Source organism: Glandiceps talaboti, chromosome 10 (assembly GCF_964340395.1).
Source record: "Glandiceps talaboti chromosome 10, keGlaTala1.1, whole genome shotgun sequence".
Lineage (NCBI taxonomy): Eukaryota > Metazoa > Hemichordata > Enteropneusta > Spengelidae > Glandiceps > Glandiceps talaboti.
Genome location: NC_135558.1, coordinates 22,294,229 through 22,314,563, shown reverse-complemented (window position 1 = coordinate 22,314,563; position 20,335 = coordinate 22,294,229). Strand labels below are relative to the sequence as shown.

Below are 20,335 nucleotides of genomic sequence, written 5' to 3'. Positions count from 1 at the left end.
ATAATATCTATGATAAGGTTGCATTCTGTACACAGGCCAGTTTGAACTAAATAATATCTATGATAAGGTTGTATTCTGTACACAGGCCAGTTTGAACTAAATAATATCTATGATAAGGTTGTATTCTGTACACAGGCCAGTTTGAACTAAATAATATCTATGATAAGGTTGTATTCTGTACACAGGCCAGTTTGAACAAAATAATATCTATGATAAGGTTATATTCTGTATACAGGCCAGTTTGAACAAAATAATATCTATGATAAGGTTGTATTCTGTACACAGGCCAGTTTGAACTAAATAATATCTATGATAAGGTTGTATTCTGTATACAGGCCAGTTTGAACAAATTAATATCTATGATAAGGTTATATTCTGTATACAGGCCAGTTTGAACAAAATAATATCTATGATAAGGTTGTATTCTGTACACAGGCCAGTTTGAACAAAATAATATCTATGATAAGGTTATATTCTGTACACAGGCCAGTTTGAACAAAATAATATCTATGATAAGGTTGTATTCTGTACACAGGCCAGTTTGAACAAAATAATATCTATGATAAGGTTATATTCTGTACACAGGCCAGTTTGAACAAAATAATATCTATGATAAGGTTGTATTCTGTACACAGGCCTGTTTGAACAAAATAATATCTATGATAAGGTTGTATTCTGTACACAGGCCTGTTTGAACAAAATAATATCTATGATAAGGTTATATTCTGTATACAGGCCAGTTTGAACAAAATAATATCTATGATAAGGTTGTATTCTGTACACAGGCCTGTTTGAACTAAATAATATCTATGATAAGGTTGTATTCTGTACACAGGCCTGTTTGAACAAAATAATATCTATGATAAGGTTATATTCTGTATACAGGCCAGTTTGAACAAAATAATATCTATGATAAGGTTATATTCTGTATACAGGCCTGTTTGAACAAAATAATATCTATGATAAGGTTGTATTCTGTACACAGGCCAGTTTGAACAAAATAATATCTATGATAAGGTTATATTCTGTATACAGTCCTGTTTGAACAAAATAATATCTATGATAAGGTTATATTCTGTATACAGGCCAGTTTGAACTAAATAATATCTATGATAAGGTTATATTCTGTATACAGGCCAGTTTGAACAAATTAATATCTATGATAAGGTTATATTCTGTATACAGGCCAGTTTGAACAAAATAATATCTATGATAAGGTTATATTCTGTATACAGGCCAGTTTGAACAAAATAATATCTATGATAAGGTTATATTCTGTACACAGGCCAGTTTGAACTAAATAATATCTATGATAAGGTTATATTCTGTATACAGGCCAGTTTGAACAAATTAATATCTATGATAAGGTTGTATTCTGTATACAGGCAAGTTTGAACTAAATAATATCTATGATAAGGTTATATTCTGTATACAGGCCAGTTTGAACAAAATAATATCTATGATAAGGTTATATTCTGTATACAGGCCTGTTTGAACAAAATAATATCTATGATAAGGTTATATTCTGTATATAGGCCAGTTTGAACAAATTAATATCTATGATAAGGTTGTATTCTGTATACAGGCAAGTTTGAACAAATTAATATCTATGATAAGGTTATATTCTGTATACAGGCCAGTTTGAACTAAATAATATCTATGATAAGGTTATATTCTGTATACAGGCAAGTTTGAACAAATTAATATCTATGATAAGGTTACATTCTGTATACAGGCCAGTTTGAACTAAATAATATCTATGATAAGGTTATATTCTGTATACAGGCAAGTTTGAACAAATTAATATCTATGATAAGGTTACATTCTGTATACAGGCCAGTTTGAACAAAATAATATCTATGATAAGGTTATATTCTGTATACAGGCCTGTTTGAACTAAATAATATCTATGATAAGGTTACATTCTGTATACAGGCCAGTTTGACTAAATAATATAAGATGATAATGTTATTCTGTATACAGGCCTGTTTGAACAAAATATCTAAGATGATAATGTTATTCTGTATACAGGCCTGTTTTACCAAGATGATTATATATTATATATTATATTTGCCAATACTGTTCCTTGGTTTAGGCGTTGTCAGGATATCTTTATTTGTTTTGAAAATTGTGGATGGACCACAAGGGAACCCCGTGAGAGGTATACACATTCCCTTCTCAAGCTTTCCCCCTATCTTTTTCACGGTCTAGATGCTATTTAACTCCATTTTGAATATATTTACCCTGTGTTGTCAATAATTGTGTGATAGTGCTATCCCGGGATCTTGTAAAGTACTTGTGAGAGAGTCAAGCAGTCCACATTGAGTCAAGCTCAAAAAATATCTGTGTGAATATGGTATATGGGAGGGAGGGAGTCATAATGTTTTAGAATTAAGTGATGGGGGGGGGGGGGGGGTCAGCCTGTTTTTGGTTTTACAAATGGGGTGGGGGGTGGGGGTGGGGTCAGTGACTTTTTGTCAGCCCGATGGCAAAATCCACCTCCCGGCTGGAGAAACTGACCGGTCCCTAAGTAGCCTTGTCGGGATATCTTTATTTAAGAGTGACATTTTAGTCTACAATTATCTCCGAAGCTTGACACATTACAGGGAACCTTGTACATGTGCACATCCTAGTGCTAGGAGGGAGAACACTGCTATGTACTAGCTGTGTGCCTCATAGCTCCGTTACAGGGTACATTTTTTCATAGCCCTGGTACATGGTTGTGAAAAATATGCCTGTTGTATGGATGTGGAATACCGCCTCTGTGCCATGACTGTTTTGCACATCCCAGTACCATAGCTGTGTACTGCACACCTAGCACACAGTTGTGCACATGCAATGTAACAGCTACGGTGGAATAATACCCTGTAGCAACCCTTTTCTTCATATCTGACTAGCATTGCTCACATAGCCTTTACATGGCTGTGGGAAAGACCTATGGGGGGGGGGGTACAGCTAGGCTAACATAGCTGGTACATGGCTGTGGGAAAAAGCTCTTGTACATGGATGTTGTAAAAACCTATGATGCATTGCCATCTTTAACATCCATGTTAAATTGATGTTGGCATACAAGTTACACATCTCAAATACATAGCTGGTACAGCATCCATGGTTCCACTGAGCTGGTACAGCTATGTGCACAACCCTGTCCTAGGTATGTGAATGTTACCAAGGTGTGCACGGTTCCCTGTGCACATAGCAATTTTAAAACATTATTCAGTCGACGTCGATTCAATGTTTATCGACCACATACAAGAGAAATTCAAACCATTAAACTCATCAAGTCCATGTATAATTATATGTTAGCAGAAGTCTGTTTTTACTGCACTGCTAAAGAATAGTAATGCTTTATCACTTTGTAATTTGATTGGGCAAAGGATCCTGATGTGTGATTGTGACACTTATTATGCAACAAGATTGTGCAGAAGGAATATTTGAGTACGTGATAAAACAATTATATGATCACATTAAAAGTGTTTTACTGTTAGTGTAACATACTATTTTACATGTAATAAGATGGATCACACTTTTTGGCAAATTGAAATGATGAAGAGATAATGGATTATTCTTCGCTAATGATATAACTTTTTGCGGCACCAAATCAAAACCAATTACGGCGTATGTTAGAAATATGCAAATAGATCAAATCAAAACCAATTACAGCGTATGTTAGAAATATGCAAATAGATCAAATCAAAACCAATTACAGCGTATGTTAGAAATATGCAAATAGATCACTTTGCAAACACAAACAAGACAAGAGGTTACGGGACATAAAAAAAACGATTCACACTACAAAAAGAACATATAAAATGTTTTATTTAAAAGCCGCGGCACAGCGGATATGTGAAATAGTTCTTATGCACGTTTGTCTTGCAAACTGGGCATCTAAAACTTGTCTTCTCTGTATGTGTTCTGTATTCTGGCATATCACTGTCGTATTCATATATAAGACATATTCGTATAAGAAATATATACGTCAGATTATTCAAATGAAGTCATTATGTAAATGTACACATGTAACGCAAAGCAAGAGGTATTAGACTTTACATACATTTACATATTATGTACATTTAAACACACGGGTATTGCGTGAAAGGTTTTTGGGTGTACTGATTAAATCTTTTTGAATGGCCACTATAATCCTGAGCTATCAGAGTCCTAGATTAGCGATATAGACGGTATAGGTTGGAAAACAATGAAGTGTAGATTTAATTTGTTGGCTATGTAATCCCAAATGAATGAATATAAGTTTGTGTGTGTGTGTAACCAGCCGGATTCCCTAAGTAGAGAGACATATGAATATGACAAAGCTGTGCCAGAGTTGTTCAGAAAACACAACAAATCATGTACAGCAATAATGAGAACACATGTCAAACAGTCAATGTGTACTCACACTGTCAATCCAAAACTACTTTGGAAACAGGAATATATCATGTAAACCGAAAAGCAACGGTCACAACAAAATATTTAGGCAAGATATGTTTTCTTTGTCTTAAAAAGAGTTTTGAATATATATCTGTATAATGCTTGAGGTGTGTTTAATTTCATCGTCTCTGTAATTCTTCACGTTTGTGTGTTTGATTCAGTGAATTCCAATCATGTGTCTCATTTACATTCTTTCCAGGTGACAGTGGCGCTGGTAAAAGTACTTTCGTCAAACAAATGAAGTAAGTTATAAAAATATAAAGATTTTTTTTTTCATCTAAGTCGCAAAATTGTTAAAGTATTCTTATTATGGAAAAGCCATTATGCTTCATGTGTTCACGTTGAGCAATTTACCCAAAACATTCTAAGGAGCTGTGACCTTCCTCCTCGGTTGGTCCACTGTTGCCACTCAGGAAGAAGTTTACACTTCGAAAATTCTTGATAATTTGCTCAGCATGAAGAATAAAGGTTTTACAAGTTTACCCATAGTTTTGAGTTTCTGTTGGATTACAGAGATAGTGTGTTGTCATGGTTTTAATGTTAAAGACAAAAGCTGTAGTCAACGCAACAAGTTTTATCCAAAAGAGTATAATATGAGTGATTCTGCTTCTCGATTTCTTTGCAGAATGTTACATAAGGATGGCTTTAACGAGGCTGATCGTCTGGTCTACAAACACATCATACAAGGTAACGTCGTTGAGTTCCTAGACACCATCTTGACGGCTATGAAGAAACTCGGTATCTCCTTCTCAGATATTGCAAGAAAGGTAAATTCTGTTTGATAGCAGCTAAATGTTTGAGATACATATTATCTGGAAAGGTTTCGCCATCACTTTACTTAAAATAATGTTGAAACAGAATTCTTTCTAAAAGGTGTCAGTTCTATACTTTGCTGTCGATGTCTTACTGAAGTGTTGACAAAGTCCGTGCTTTAGATATATAAACTGTAATATTTTGTTGTTACTTGGTCCAAGCCAAGTCCAGCCCATTCTCAGTTCAAAACAAGAAAAAAATCAGGGGTCACTTTTCAATTTTTTAAGTAGAGGTCAAATGATATCAAAATCAAACAATTTTAGAATGGCCATCGAATACTGTTTTAATATTATGAATGAACCTTGAAATGCTGATTATCATTTTGAATGGACCAGGAGCACGCTGGAAATCTGTTCTTAAGATAATTTCTGGCTTGGTGTGATCGTTATCAAAATGACAGATTTCAGCATAGACACTGCCTATGATTTCAGACACTTGAACTAAGTTAAACATAGTACATATGCCATAATGCGTCTCTCCAGTGTACAACAGGTGTCTTCTCATTCAGCTTCGAAATATTTCATAACTCTTTTTTATAGACTAGCTCTTTAGCCGTCCAGCCTAAGCTTTGCTTTTGATAATTGCTGAAAACGTTATAAGCGAATTTTACATCTTAAAGTACTGTTTTACCTAGGATTTCTTGTACACCTTACATAGATGTATTTATTGACTGGTATAACACTATACAACATTTATTGACTGGTATAACACTATACAACATTTATTGACTGGTATAACACTATACAACATTGGACAATTAGAAAGATGTTTTTTACAGTGAATAAGAAATCAACATTTCCGATATGAAAGCTTCCAAGTAAGAAATATATCTCAACCTTGCTGTTTAACTACTAGGTTGACGAAGACGTTTTTTTCCAATACTTTACTCCCGTTTACCAAGACACAATGGAGCTACCATATCAGGTAGCAAAAGCAGCATCACGGTTATGGCAAGACGAAGGCGTTCAACAGTGTTACCTCCGATCAAGAGAATATCAATTTGCAGAGTCTGCTAACCAGTGAGTAAACCTGTCCTCTTTATCATATAATGTTCGCAAAGAAGTGCAAATGTAACGAATAAAACAGTGTTGACCTGTAAGTATAATCGAATGAATATTCTGTTTACAAAGGATAGTTATGTGGTTTAAAACTCGACAAATACCCATGTACTAAAATAGAATGATACACGTAAACGATAAAGTACGCATAGAAAGATCTAAGAATCACGCGCACCAAATTAAAAAGAACGCAACAAAGCGCCTTATGTGCAGATCATCATCATCATCATCATCATCATCATCATCATCATCATCATCATCATCATCATCATCATCATCATCATCATCACCACCACCACCACCACCACCACCACCATCACCATCATCATCATCATCATCATCATCATCATCATCATCATCATCATCACCATCACCACCACCACCACCACCACTATATTTTTATTTTGGGTAATACGTGGCATAACGGTAAAGTGTATGATATCTCAGACTACTAACGTGGTCTGAGATGAGATACAATACACATCGATATAAACATATCGTATGTTTATATTGATACAGCTACGATGGTCCCACATCAACCCTAACCCCTAGACCCTATGTCCATACCACAATAGCTATATGAGTTGAAGTCAGTGTATTGATATACGTTATTGGCCATGTTCTTAGTTTGGCCAACATACATTTAATTACACACCTGGTATACGAAATTCCCCTGTACCTGTAGTGCTGGTAATAGCTGGCATTTGTTAACATATCCCGTCAAATCACATCATATACATTAAACAAATTGTCATGTTGTTCTGTAAATGTCTTTCCCATGTTTGTTATTGACTACAATTAATGTCGGTTTGTCACAATAATGGTGATATGACAATAAGTCATACATAAATTATTGTGTGTGTGTTCTAATTGAGACCACTATACAAAATAGTTGTCGGAGGATCTACTTGGCACGTGGGTGTATCATGCATTAGGTGACGTGTATTCAATAATTTGTTATTGTAAAGATTTAGTGTTACTTTTCTTCAATATATATGCTATATTTATCCTATTTGAATACAGTGGTTATAGATTGTAGTCTTCAATATACTTTTTAACAGTAATTTTCGAGTTTAAGAATAGCAGGTAATGACATATACCACGGCATAGTAACAAACAAGTTAAGGTGCTACTTGATCTCCCCATAGACTTCATGCTACATACTCCCGTGTGAATAATTAAAAAGGCGACCGGGTAATCCAAGTAAGACATCCAAAGATACCTGGCGTGGCCTTGTCGAGAAAATATACACGGAAATAGATGATTTCTCACCATTTTACCTTTTAGAATGTAAAAAATTTAACTTTATATTACACACATATAGAAGTAAATTCTTACCAATATTTACCTTGTCAATTTTAAAGTTGACTGCTTATAATAGAGTCGGTCTTGTTATCGGAAACATACAATTTATTTTAGTTTTCCTTTCACTAAAGAGTAAAGGTTGTAACGGATTTCACCGCAATATAATTGTATTTTAGTTTTCCTTTCACTAAAGAGTAAAGGTTGTAATGGATTTCACCGTAATATAATAGTATTTTAGTTTTCCTTTCACTAAAGAGTAAAGGTTGTAATGGATTTCACCGCAATATAATTGTATTTTAGTTTTCCTTTCACTAAAGAGTAAAGGTTGTAATGGATTTCACCGCAATATAATTGTATTTTAGTTTTCCTTTCACTAAAGAGTAAAGGTTGTAATGGATTTCACCGCAATACAACCATATTTTAGTTTTCCTTTCACTAAAGAGTAAAGGTTGTAATGGATTTCACCGCAATATAATTGTATTTTAGTTTTCCTTTCACTAAAGAGTAAAGGTTGTAATGGATTTCACCGCAATATAATTGTATTTTAGTTTTCCTTTCACTAAAGAGTAAAGGTTGTAATGGATTTCACCGCAATATAATTGTATTTTAGTTTTCCTTTCACTAAAGAGTAAAGGTTGTAATGGATTTCACCGCAATACAACCATATTTTAGTTTTCCTTTCACTAAAGAGTAAAGGTTGTAATGGATTTCACCGCAATATAATTGTATTTTAGTTTTCCTTTCACTAAAGAGTAAAGGTTGTAATGGATTTCACCGCAATATAATCGTATTTTAGTTTTCCTTTCACTAAAGAGTAAAGGTTGTAATGGATTTCACCGCAATATAATTGTATCAATATTATTATTTTAATGTATTTTTATTAATATTATTAAAGATATAAAAATAATCAGTGTTTGCAAGTATCAACTGTGTAATATAAAGTATATAATATGATTAAAATGGACAGTTTACCACCCTTTTAAACAGTCATTGATTGTATTTTGTAAACTAAATACAAAAGAGTTAAACTTGTTGACTGAGATGCTGAGTATATGTGTTTTAATTATAGCTTCCTGGACAAAGTTGAGCAGCTGTCAGAACCAGATTATATGCCAACAGACACAGATATCCTTTACGCTAGAACAACTACATCTGGTATTGTAGAGACACAATTTGAGATAGAAGGGATCTTCCTTAAGTAAGTGAATCTTAGTTACAGATTTTACCACATTTGTATAATGCTTCACCTTTGCCAAGTGCTTCTAATAGTCTTAAGGGGAATGCCACGCTAGAAATAAAGGCATTTTTGTAAACTTTGAATTGTGTAGTCGTGTCATTTTAACATAAAGTTACATGTGATTGCCTAGAAAAATTAATTAGAATATAAACGGCCATGACTCCGAAAGTCTAAGTACTTAGTGGAGTTTGGCGCTATATAAATCTCTTTGATTGATTGATTGATTGATTGATTGATTGATTGATTGATTGATTGATTGATTATCAATCTCAAATAACACTACTATGAATATTCATGTCTTTAATACAGAGTACATGTCTGCTGAATTATTATTAAAAATACATAGTTCACAGCTCACAATAGAATAAATAAAAACAATATACACCAACAAAACCCAATGAGATGGATGCATGTCCATTGAAAGGACTATTACAATGAGATGGATGCATGTCCATTGAAAGGACTATTACAATGAGATGGATGCATGTCCATTGATAGGACTATTACAATGAGATGGATGCATGTCCATTGAAAGGACTATTACAATGAGATGGATGCATGTCCATTGAAAGGACTATTACAATGAGATGGATGCATGTCCATTGATAGGACTATTACAATGAGATGGATGCATGTCCATTGAAAGGACTATTACAATGAGATGGATGCATGTCCATTGAAAGGACTATTACAATGAGATGGATGCATGTCCATTGATAGGACTATTACAATGAGATGGATGCATGTCCATTGAAAGGACTATTACAATGAGATGGATGCATGTCCATTGAAAGGACTATTACAATGAAAATGAATGAGGAACAGATTTTAACTCAGTTTTTCTCGGCAATCGCAAGTAATGTCGGAGATGCAAAACTATGGCATGGTTTTCCATCCCAGTGTTTACAATAAAATCTTTATTTCCTGTAGTTGTGATCCACTTGAAACCAAAAGAATTAAAAATATTATACCTTTAAGGGAAGCGGGATAGAAAGATTAACGTATCGTGATTTTCATGAAGAGATGATAAGTGGTCTGGACTGTAACGATCGTGACGCCTTTATTCATGTAATCAACAATAATTGTTTGTTGACAAAGATATTTCATTTTCTTAGACACTGTATTTGTTTTAAGATGTTTTAGTGAACGCACTTTGTAAAAACTTCATTTTAGAGTTACACATCATATTATAATTCTTTTTCTTTTTCTTATTCTTGCCACCACAGTATAGTGGACGTAGGAGGTCAGAAAACAGAACGAAGGAAATGGATACACTGCTTTGAAGATTGCACGTCTCTTATATTCTTAGTCGCATTAAGTTGTTATGATTTGATACTTTTTGAAGACGAAGGACAGGTAGAATTCATTTCAAAGCTCTATAAAAAATATCTATAATTAGAGCCACCTTTAATATCCACGGCCACACTATTTGATTAACTGGAAACCTGTCCTTGTACACCCTCATCTGATGAGTAATATATTTGATTAATTTTAATCGACGTTTCACATTTCCTAGGCCAAATATTGGCATGGTTGTTGTTAGTCCCCGCCGGACAAAGTCAGGGATGGGGACTTATGGATTGGGTTCCGTCCGTCCGTGCGTCCATCCGTCCATCCAGAGCCGTTTCTTGGAGATGCCTGGACCGATTTTTTTTCAAACTTGGTACAGGGGCAACATACAAACAATGGCATACATATGCATATTCATTGTTGTCATGATACAATCCAATATGGCCCCCTAGCAGCCATTTTGTTTGCGAATTTTCCATGTCCGAAGTCGTAACTCAGACATGCTTGAACAGATCTCATTCAAAGTTGGTATTAGGACAGTGTTCTATGACATACAAGTGCATATCCATTTTCATCATGATACAATCCAATATGGCTGCCTGGCAGCCATTTTGTTTGCGAATTTTCCATGTCCAAAGCCATAACTCAGACATGCTTGAACAGATCTCATTCAAAGTTGGTATTTAATAGGACAGTGTTCTATGACATACATGTGCATATTAATTGTTGTCGTGATACAATCCGATATGGCTGCCTGGCAGTGATTTTGTTGGTGCAGTATTCATGTCCAAAGCCATAACTCAGACATGCTTGAACAGGTCTCCCCCCCCCCTGTACCCGACCCATCCTTTATGGTTGAAGAGTAAGCATGTCCCATGTCCAACGAGAAGACTCAACATGAGTAGGCATGTTCCATGTCCAACGAGCAGACACAACATATCTAAGTCTGTTTGATTTAGGTTCACAAGTGTTGTTGCATGATCAGAGTAGTGATATCAAGATAATGACAACATAAACTGCCAGTTCCTTAAAACCCAATCATAGCGGGGACTATGTTATTGTCAATGACTTGTTGTTGTTGTTGTTGTTGTTGTTGTTGTTGTTGTTATTGTTGTCATTGTCGTTGTCGTCGTCGTCGTCGTCATTGTTGTTTTTGTTGTTGTTTTTGGTTTTGTTGTTGTTTTTGGTTTTGTTGTTATTAACATGATACACAATTCTTTAACCAAACCGGAGGAGCTCTGCTATTATTTAGAACACATTGTTATACTATACAAAAGCCAAAGTTATTGTCTTTGAACAGAAAAAAAATAAATTGTATACCGGTCGTTCTACGTCACGACTCCTAGTGACTCTAGCCACTGGTAGTGACAAGTCCCCAAGAGAGAGAGAGACTTTCTTGAACATTCAATTGCAAGCCTCAGGAGCAATCGTTTAACTTGTAGTTTACACACTCGTTCACTTCATTGACCAACCATACATTTAATTATGAGGTAATCAATAGCCAGGCAAATGAGTGTGTCTGCCAAAATATATCTGAATAGGTAAGCCATACAGTTTTATAATAATGTATTGACTCGTCGAGTAAAATTAGGGTAATAGTATTAAAACAATAGATTTTCAAGTACTGTATGGCTTTCGATAATGTGTATGGTTTTGAATTTTATGCCATATGTGTGACCATAGACAATAGTCTATGGTGTAACCGGAAGGGGGCTACGAAAATGTTTAGGTACATTTGGGGGGGGGGGGGGTGGACATTTGTTGAGAGCGCAAAGGTGTGGGGGGGGGGGCGGCTGCGAATTGTTTTAACCAAAATAATGTCTCCTCAGGCCCATCCCCTGCCATAAATTCTGACCCCAGTCGTATCTTAGACAATGTCACCACACACTATTCTAACTCCATTCTCTATACTTCCATTTTACAGAACAAAATGCATGATAGTCTTCAACTGTTTCGAAGTACATGTAACAATCATTGGTTAAGGAGTGTCAGTGTTATCCTCTTCTTAAATAAGATGGATATTTTTCGAAAGAAACTTCGACGGTCACCGTTAAACCTCTGCTTTCCTGAGTATGCTGGTAGGTGGTTTATTACCCTCGGACTGAACTATTCATCTGATAAAAAATCGTTAAAGGGTTCAGACTGAGTGAATACGTTTATTATGGGCAATTTATACCACTTTTAAAGAGGTGTCTATATTATTGCACCGTGCTCAAGCCCAGTATGGTTATTTTGCTGGCCGACAGGCTGAACGGCTGGTCGATCTGCGGGTCAAAACGATAGTTATTTGTATAAAATCAATGAAGACATGTATGAGCTTATAAAAAATAACGACAAAGGAATGCATATACATATATTTAAGAATCTATATGAGCACAAGTATTCTGTCAATACTATGGTGATCACTGATTTAATAATATAATGAATAAATTACAGTACAGGGAGCTGTGTTGTGACAACAATAGAGACATAATTACTGGATAAACTGGTTATTCAATTTCATGATCGTGTCTGTTCCAACATTCCTTTCTGTTCCTGATGTAACTATTATAGTGATGCAGTGCAGTTGTCATCTTAATACTGTGGACAGGCTAGGCTGTGGGAGCCTTTGTATAACTGGTCAGACTAATTTGATTGTACAAGATAGATTTCAGCCATAAAACTTGACTTGATGTTTTCAAACAACAGGACTCACTTCCTATCAAGAGTTGTTTCAGAGATAAGGTGGGCACAGTCAGCTTTGATTCAGTGAATAGTTAGTCTTATGTAATCAGTGAAAGTTCATCGTAGTAGTGGAATTAGGATATTTACTGGAGTCAATACTATGCTATTTGGTTCAAGTTGATATAAAATAATGTCACTTCAACAATGCCAGTGGCAAGGCTGATAGCAACAAATTTACAAATTGGTAACCGAGAAGAAAATGTGTGCTGCATTTCTTCTGTATATGGAAAAAATAATTTGATGCAGGACTAACAATAGAAAAAATAAATTGCTGTCACAGTGATGGGAAATTAAATTTGCTGCCATACCCACTTCCTCCACTACCCCCCGAAATCAAATGGTTCTCCCCTAATGTGGATGTTTAGCACTTTTCCAGGGTAACTAAAGAAAATGTAAACATTCTAAACAAATGACACAATAAACTACAAAACAAATTAAAAGTAGGTTGAACAAGCTGAATATTTTGAAGTAACCATTTAAAAAAAAAATAGCCATAACTTTTTCTCTTTTATTGGGGGGGGGGGGGGGGGTACACCTAGTGTGTACAATTAGCCCAGTAGTGGCAGTACATTCTATTGAATAGTGCAGTGCGTGTAGCGTGTGACCTGCACAATAACCCGCCAGTGGCCAGCAAATAAGTTTCTTAGGCTTTAAAAAGTGAATCACTTACCGTACAATGGAAAAGTAATAGCGACCCGCAACTCACACAATAGTTACACTCCAAGGCTCGCAGCGACCTACATCAGCCCGCAACCGCACAAAGTGACCCGCATGGCCTGCAGCGACCTGCAACAGCCAACAGCACAATAGTTACACTCACTCACTCACTCACTCACTCACTCACTCACTCACTCATGTCAAGTGATTGTCCTCAGAAAATTAATGTGGATTATGATTATGCATGAGCCACGTTGAACAAAAAATATGGAATATATACTTGGGTCTTTCTACACCATGACAACGAGCAACTGTGTCACGACAACACGTCTACGTCATGCTGTTCAAAATATGAGTCAAAACGTTCAAAATTACCATTACTTTCATCTGTTTTTCTTGATATTACTGCCGGTGGTATAATTTTGTTATTCTCCAAAATTATTCTTCATTCAGCCGGAAAATACTCTTGACCTAAGGGTTGTCACTGCGACGAGTGACAAAGGCAAATTATAAGGTCTCTCGTATTTTCCTTGGCTGGACGGAAAAAATGGAAATAACATCTAATTATATACACTGGTTATTTGATTCTACGTCACTATAACCCGTCACTGGTTTTGTGGTGTCAGAAATATTGGTCAAAACGTTCCAAATTGTCATTATTTTCCCGATTGTAAAAATAGATTATGCTTGAGGAGGCCTTGGTATAATTATTTAGTAGCCGGAAATACTCGTGACCTAAGGCTTTGTCACTTCAAGTCGATCGAGTCTCAATGACAAGGCACCTTTGGTTACTCGCATTTCCTTGGGTGAGCGAAGAAGAAATATCAGGGAACAGTTTCTAAATAATGCAATAACAATAGAAATCAAGGATTGAGATTGGTATGAATCTGTAATTTAATTTGGATTAATGATGTATTCTATTCACAGGTACAAATTGTGTAAGGGAAACTGCCATGTATCTGAAATCAAAATTTGAACTTTTAAATGAGAGAAGAGAACACCGACCAATGTATACACACTTCACAGTCGCTACAGACAGCAAGAATATCGAATCAGTATTCAAGGATATCATGTATCAAGTACTAATGACAAACTTATATTCCTGTCAACTTGTCTGATTGGATGATAAAGTCGCCTGTTTAAGTAGATTTAAGATTTGTTGTAATTCGTGTTCAATTTGTCAAAGGGAAGGAATTTGCGTAAATAATGATTTTCGATAAGGCCTAATAAAAAGATTTTGTGTTATTCCGATTATGCTCAATTTTAGAATTGGTGGGGTTGGTAGATTTTTTATTTTATTTTATTATATATTTTTTTCTGTGTGTCTAGTTCAGGTTTTCCATTGTTTTCCAAATGGTCTCTGTACATGTGTTGTTTATTTCTTCCTATCAGATGTACAGACATTACAAATTGGAAGAACAGTTTTATTTTGTCGTTTTTAGTTGATGTCAGTTTCTGCATTCACTATTTCTTGAGACTTCACAATTTTTGCGATTTTATTATTTTTTTCTCGAATACGTAAAGAAAAGCTTGTTAATTAATGTACATTTTAGTTGTAATAAGTCATTTGCATGGTTAATGATTTTCAGTAATTAGGTTTTATCTTAAGAAAGCAAGAAAGCAACCCATACTTGTTTCCTTTGTGCATGTGGTCCTCTACATACCATATAATTTAGCGTATACATCAACCATAACAAATATCAAATATCAAGTATCAAAGCTTGTTGATGTAGCTATTAGCTTTGATGTTTTATTTGGATAATTAATAATTTTTGGTAATTAATTGATATCTTAAGAATACAAGCTTCAAATTTCATATAAGTTGGTACAACACTTGATGACAATAAATTATTTTATTTAATTTACTGATGTAGTTTTCAATTGTACGCTGTCATTTGCATAGTCATTGATTGTTCTTAATTAGGTTGTATTTAAAGAATGCAAGCTTACAATTACGTACAATTTGGTACATACATATATATTATAACAAAGTGCACATTCTATACAGCTTGTTGATGATTCATTTCATCACTAATAGTTTTCGGTAATTTTCGGTAATTAGGCAATATATAATTTGGTATAATAAATTTGCCAATATATTGTGTCTAATAGCTAATGCTCAGAATTTTGCAATTTAACAGCAAATGTGTGTAGGAACAAAAATCTAAAGGCATTACAGAAAATATCAGTTTACATGTGGTTAATTGTTATATTCCCCTTTTAAAAATATATTTCACTGAAATTTCTATATTTTTGTATCAATATCAGTATTAAATGCCTTCCTTGCTTAATTGGACCTGACAAAAATTGAATGATGTTTTATTTTATATGTACTGACCATTAGGTAGAAATATATTATATATTCGGAGTGTTGGATTACAAAAATTGATTTTTAAATACAACTTAATGTTTTGTAGTCAACAAAGTTATGTAACACATTTCAGTCTGTGTGTGTGTGTGTGTGTGTGTGTGTGTGTGTGTGTGTGTGTGTGTGTGTGTGTGTGTGTGTTCAACAACTGCTGAGCCATGATATTTTATAGAAGATATTATTTTAGCTGTGTTGTTGAGGGACTGTCAAACCCAAACTGTGTGCTATGCCAATCAAATGTTGTAATGTGAGTTTAATAATGACCTAACTCAAAAAGCACTGGGCTGATCAGTCTAATTACAACTAGTTGCAATGTACCTAGCGATATTTTGGATGAACGCATGCGCATGATGAACTTGATATGCAAATTAGTAATCAGCTTATTTGGTTTTGGAGTGAAATTTAAAAAATGAAAGGTGAATTGGTTTCTATGCATGATTGAATCACTTCTTGGGATATGCAAATGATATTATATAACAAGGATGAGAACTATCCAAGCCAAATTGATCAAGGCAGTGTTATGCAAATTAGGTCGAAAAACAAAATGTGATATTGGTCTAAATAACTCCCCTACTAAATTTTGGTGACAATGTCTCTACAATAGTTAAAAGGATAATTTAGAATAAAGGAATTATTGACTAAATGACATTTAAAAGTAAAAAAAACCAACAAAGATCACTTTATTGTAGTAACTTAAGTTAATTCAAGTGTCTCGTTTAGGTATTCTTCAAGATTCGATTGTAGTGGGCAGATCGGTGATATAGTGTGATTATTGGCCAATAGACAATCTCACATATTGGTCATTAGATTGGTATGATATAATTTGGATAGGATATCTACTGTATTTTCATTACATGATGCCAGATGATCAGATCATCATTTGGTGTCAAAAGTGACTCATGTCAAGTCAAAACTGTTTAAAAAAATTATACTTATCATTACACCTATCACAGCTGGCAAACCTATTCTGATGCCAATTATAAACACATTAACAATACACAGAGACACATACAATCATAAACATATCATGTCAGTCACTCTGCTACAACCACTGCCTCCCCCCCCCCCTCTGCCTAACTGTAACAATAACTGGCGGGATATGTTTATAATTTCACTAATAGGTATGTTTCATTTCGTATTAAATATGACATTTTGTATTTCACTGACGTGTTGTATTTTCATATTTTCGTAAATAAATTGATACTTTGTTCACTATTAAATGTTTCATTTCCATTTGTAACACTTCCTCTACTAAAAGATGTTATTTTAGTCAAAATATAGCATTTGTTAATTTTCTCCTAAACACAGTTCAATCCATATGATTATGTGAATTATCTCTTTCCTAGTCTTTGTTTATTGTGAGATAGTATCAAGAATTTCATTGTAAACTTTTGGGAAGCTGAGTTTGATCAGTACATAGGCATACATTATGTTTGATTGAGTACAATCAAGCTTAGCTGAGTTTGATCAGTACATGGGCATACATTATGTTTGATTGAGTACAATCAAGCTTAGCTGAGTTTGATCAGTACATAGGCATACATTATGTTTGATTGAGTACAATCAAGCTTAGCTGAGTTTGATCAGTACATGGGCATACATGAATACCAAAGATGAAAATAAAGAACAAATACCTCAACAACAAATCTGCATTTGAAGGGAGGTGTTTAAAGGCAAACAAATGTTTAATGTTCCCAAAAACAAATATTCTGATTATTTTAAGTATGTGAAATTTGATATTTAAGACAAATATCATTATTATGTGGCATACTATATAGATATAACAGTCAAGGATGCTAACTTGGTTATTAAAGGGAACAGGCATAATTTATTGCAGGGGTGGGGTGCTGAGGAGATGATGGGAGGCCACAAAAAGAATTAGTTTTTAAAAAAGGATCTGATGGTCTGAAACGGGTAGAATGAAGTACGTATTCTGCTCTTGGTTTGTGACTCTGTGAACCAAATTAAACCAAAGGAGCAGTTGTTTACCTTGTATAGTTGTAGTTGGTGGTAGTTGTGGGGGGGGGGGGGGGGGGGGAGATCATCCATGAGAAAGTCTGTGATTTATGCCTGGTTTATGTGAAATTCAGTTCTTGGTATCAAAGATAGAGATATCCATTAATTGACGTAATTGAACAAAGGTGGACAGGTTCCTTCAATCTCCTTTTGGCTGTGTCCACTGATTTGGGGCTAGATACTCACAGTTACCCATACGAATAGTGAGGCTTTAAAAAGAAGTAAAAAACCAAACCAATAACATAGATTATTGCAAAATAAGTTTTCAAGGAGTGACATAATAACATATTATAATGACTGATTTGATAATAATCTGAAAGAAGGATAAAGGATTTATTCTTGCGAGCCAATATTGAATTTATCAATTTGTGTATAAAATAGAGAGGAGTATAAGAGTTCTGATGTTTTTGAATAAACCAACTATGTGTATCATATCATACAGGGATGTACATACATACATACATACATACATACATACATACATACATACATACACACACACACACACACACACACACACACACACACACACACATACATACATACATACATACATACATACATAAATACATAAATACATACATACATACATGCATACATGCATACATACACACATACATACATACATACATACATACATACATACATACATACATACATATACATACATACATACATACATACATACATACATACATACATACATACATACATATGAAAGGCAGGGGAATAATTGACATGGACAGGTTTATTGAAGTGCCAACATGTTCTCTTATTTTCCGGTTGATTTGTACAGTGGAGTAAATATAAACAAAAAAAAAGTCCAAAGTTGGGTCAAAGGCCTGCAAAGACCAAGACAGGAAAAAGACAAAGAAGAAGAAGAAGACCTGTATATAAACAAAGTGAAATACAATGAAACTTTAGTTGAAACTTAGTGATACACTGCTATATGGTTTGGCTTGTCGTCAACTAGCCCACAGCAAACATAATGGTTAAATATGATCTCTTACTAGACAGAGTTACACTGGGTGTGTCATGATTAAGCTAACTTAAACAGAGAGTTTAACAGCTGTCTTCTCATCTCAAACTATCATAGTAACGTGATACAGGATGTAGTTTGCATCTGTATAGTGGTGAATAGAACAATATCAACACCAGCTTTCTTATATTCTAGGCTACTTATGAGCACATAATTATTTACAATAAAACAGTTAACTTGTTAAAATGAAATGATACAAAAGACTTAATTTGCTCAAAGAAGATTACAAGTCACACAAGGGTGGTCAACATACCCTGAGCTGCGATCCTGTTGACACTAAATCAACATGTGCAGCTTTCACTATGTTCTCAGGTGGCACGTAAGTATCAAGTATCTCCTTTGAGATGAAAGTAACAGAGTATGAGCAATGGAATTCCTGGTATCATTGTATTAGCACAGTCAATGGAAGTAAGAAACTTTGTCAGAAGACTACTCATTTTGGCATTGCCAGTTGTGTCGAACTTGGCACTTAAACTATAAACTCATAGAATGAAAGCAAGGCAGAATACAATTATACAGATTGAACTATAATGAACTGCACCAAAGATGACAAAAGATAAAATGTAGGCTTGTGACGAGCACATTGTCATTATATACAATATATTACATTATGAATGAAATAACATAATAACTTCATCAAGTAAAGAAACTTTCTTTAAATAACAATAAATAGAAAAGTATAATTACAAATGAACACATGCACTAACCTGCTAGATTGCAGAGATGAAAACTAGACATATCTCACACGCTGTTCACTGTCTTTTGTCTTGAGAAGTGACTGTGTCAAGGTTCTTAATACGCATGCCCATGGAGTGCTGTGAAGGCATTCTATGACGTCATCAAGGCTAAACAAAGTCACATTGACATTGAATAAACACTGAACATTGAACTTTTAGCATCTAGGTGACAAACACATAGATTAGATCTAGGCACTGCTTTACCCTGTTACACATACATACATACATACATACATACATACATACATACTTGTATACATACATACATACATACATACGTACGTACATACATACGTACGTACATATGTATGTACTGCACGTCGGAGACATCAGAGGTCATTTCAACTTCAAGAATATTCTCGTAAATCTCATAAATGTCAGTAATATCATCGCTTATATAAATAGATGTATATATCTATCAACACGATCATATATCAGTTGTACCAATTAGTTACAACCCATTTCCTATACGCTGAGCTTTTAACATTACTTATCCTGTGAAATAAAGTATTCTGATTTTAGCCACAATTGGAGTGACTCCTCTCTCTCTCTATCCACCGTTCCCCTCACTCTGCCTCACAACAACCTGCCCTTCTAATGTGCCTATAGCCACATGTACATACATGTATACACATGCACATATGGTACATGCATACATACATA

The 20,335-nt window shown here is 34.6% G+C and overlaps 1 protein-coding gene across 1 annotated transcript in view; it reads left to right on the top strand.

The window, feature by feature from the left end:
• The window catches only part of LOC144440761 (guanine nucleotide-binding protein G(i) subunit alpha-3-like), a 16,139-nt gene extending 1,509 nt beyond the window's left edge, over positions 1-14,630 (top strand). The window contains exons 2-8 of the mRNA XM_078130139.1: positions 4,628-4,670; positions 5,054-5,195; positions 6,097-6,260; positions 8,674-8,802; positions 10,068-10,197; positions 12,056-12,209; positions 14,440-14,630. Of these exons, the coding sequence (XP_077986265.1) occupies positions 4,628-4,670; positions 5,054-5,195; positions 6,097-6,260; positions 8,674-8,802; positions 10,068-10,197; positions 12,056-12,209; positions 14,440-14,630 (953 nt within the window). The remainder of the gene's footprint in view (positions 1-4,627; positions 4,671-5,053; positions 5,196-6,096; positions 6,261-8,673; positions 8,803-10,067; positions 10,198-12,055; positions 12,210-14,439) is intronic.
• Positions 14,631-20,335: the final 5,705 nt, after the last annotated feature.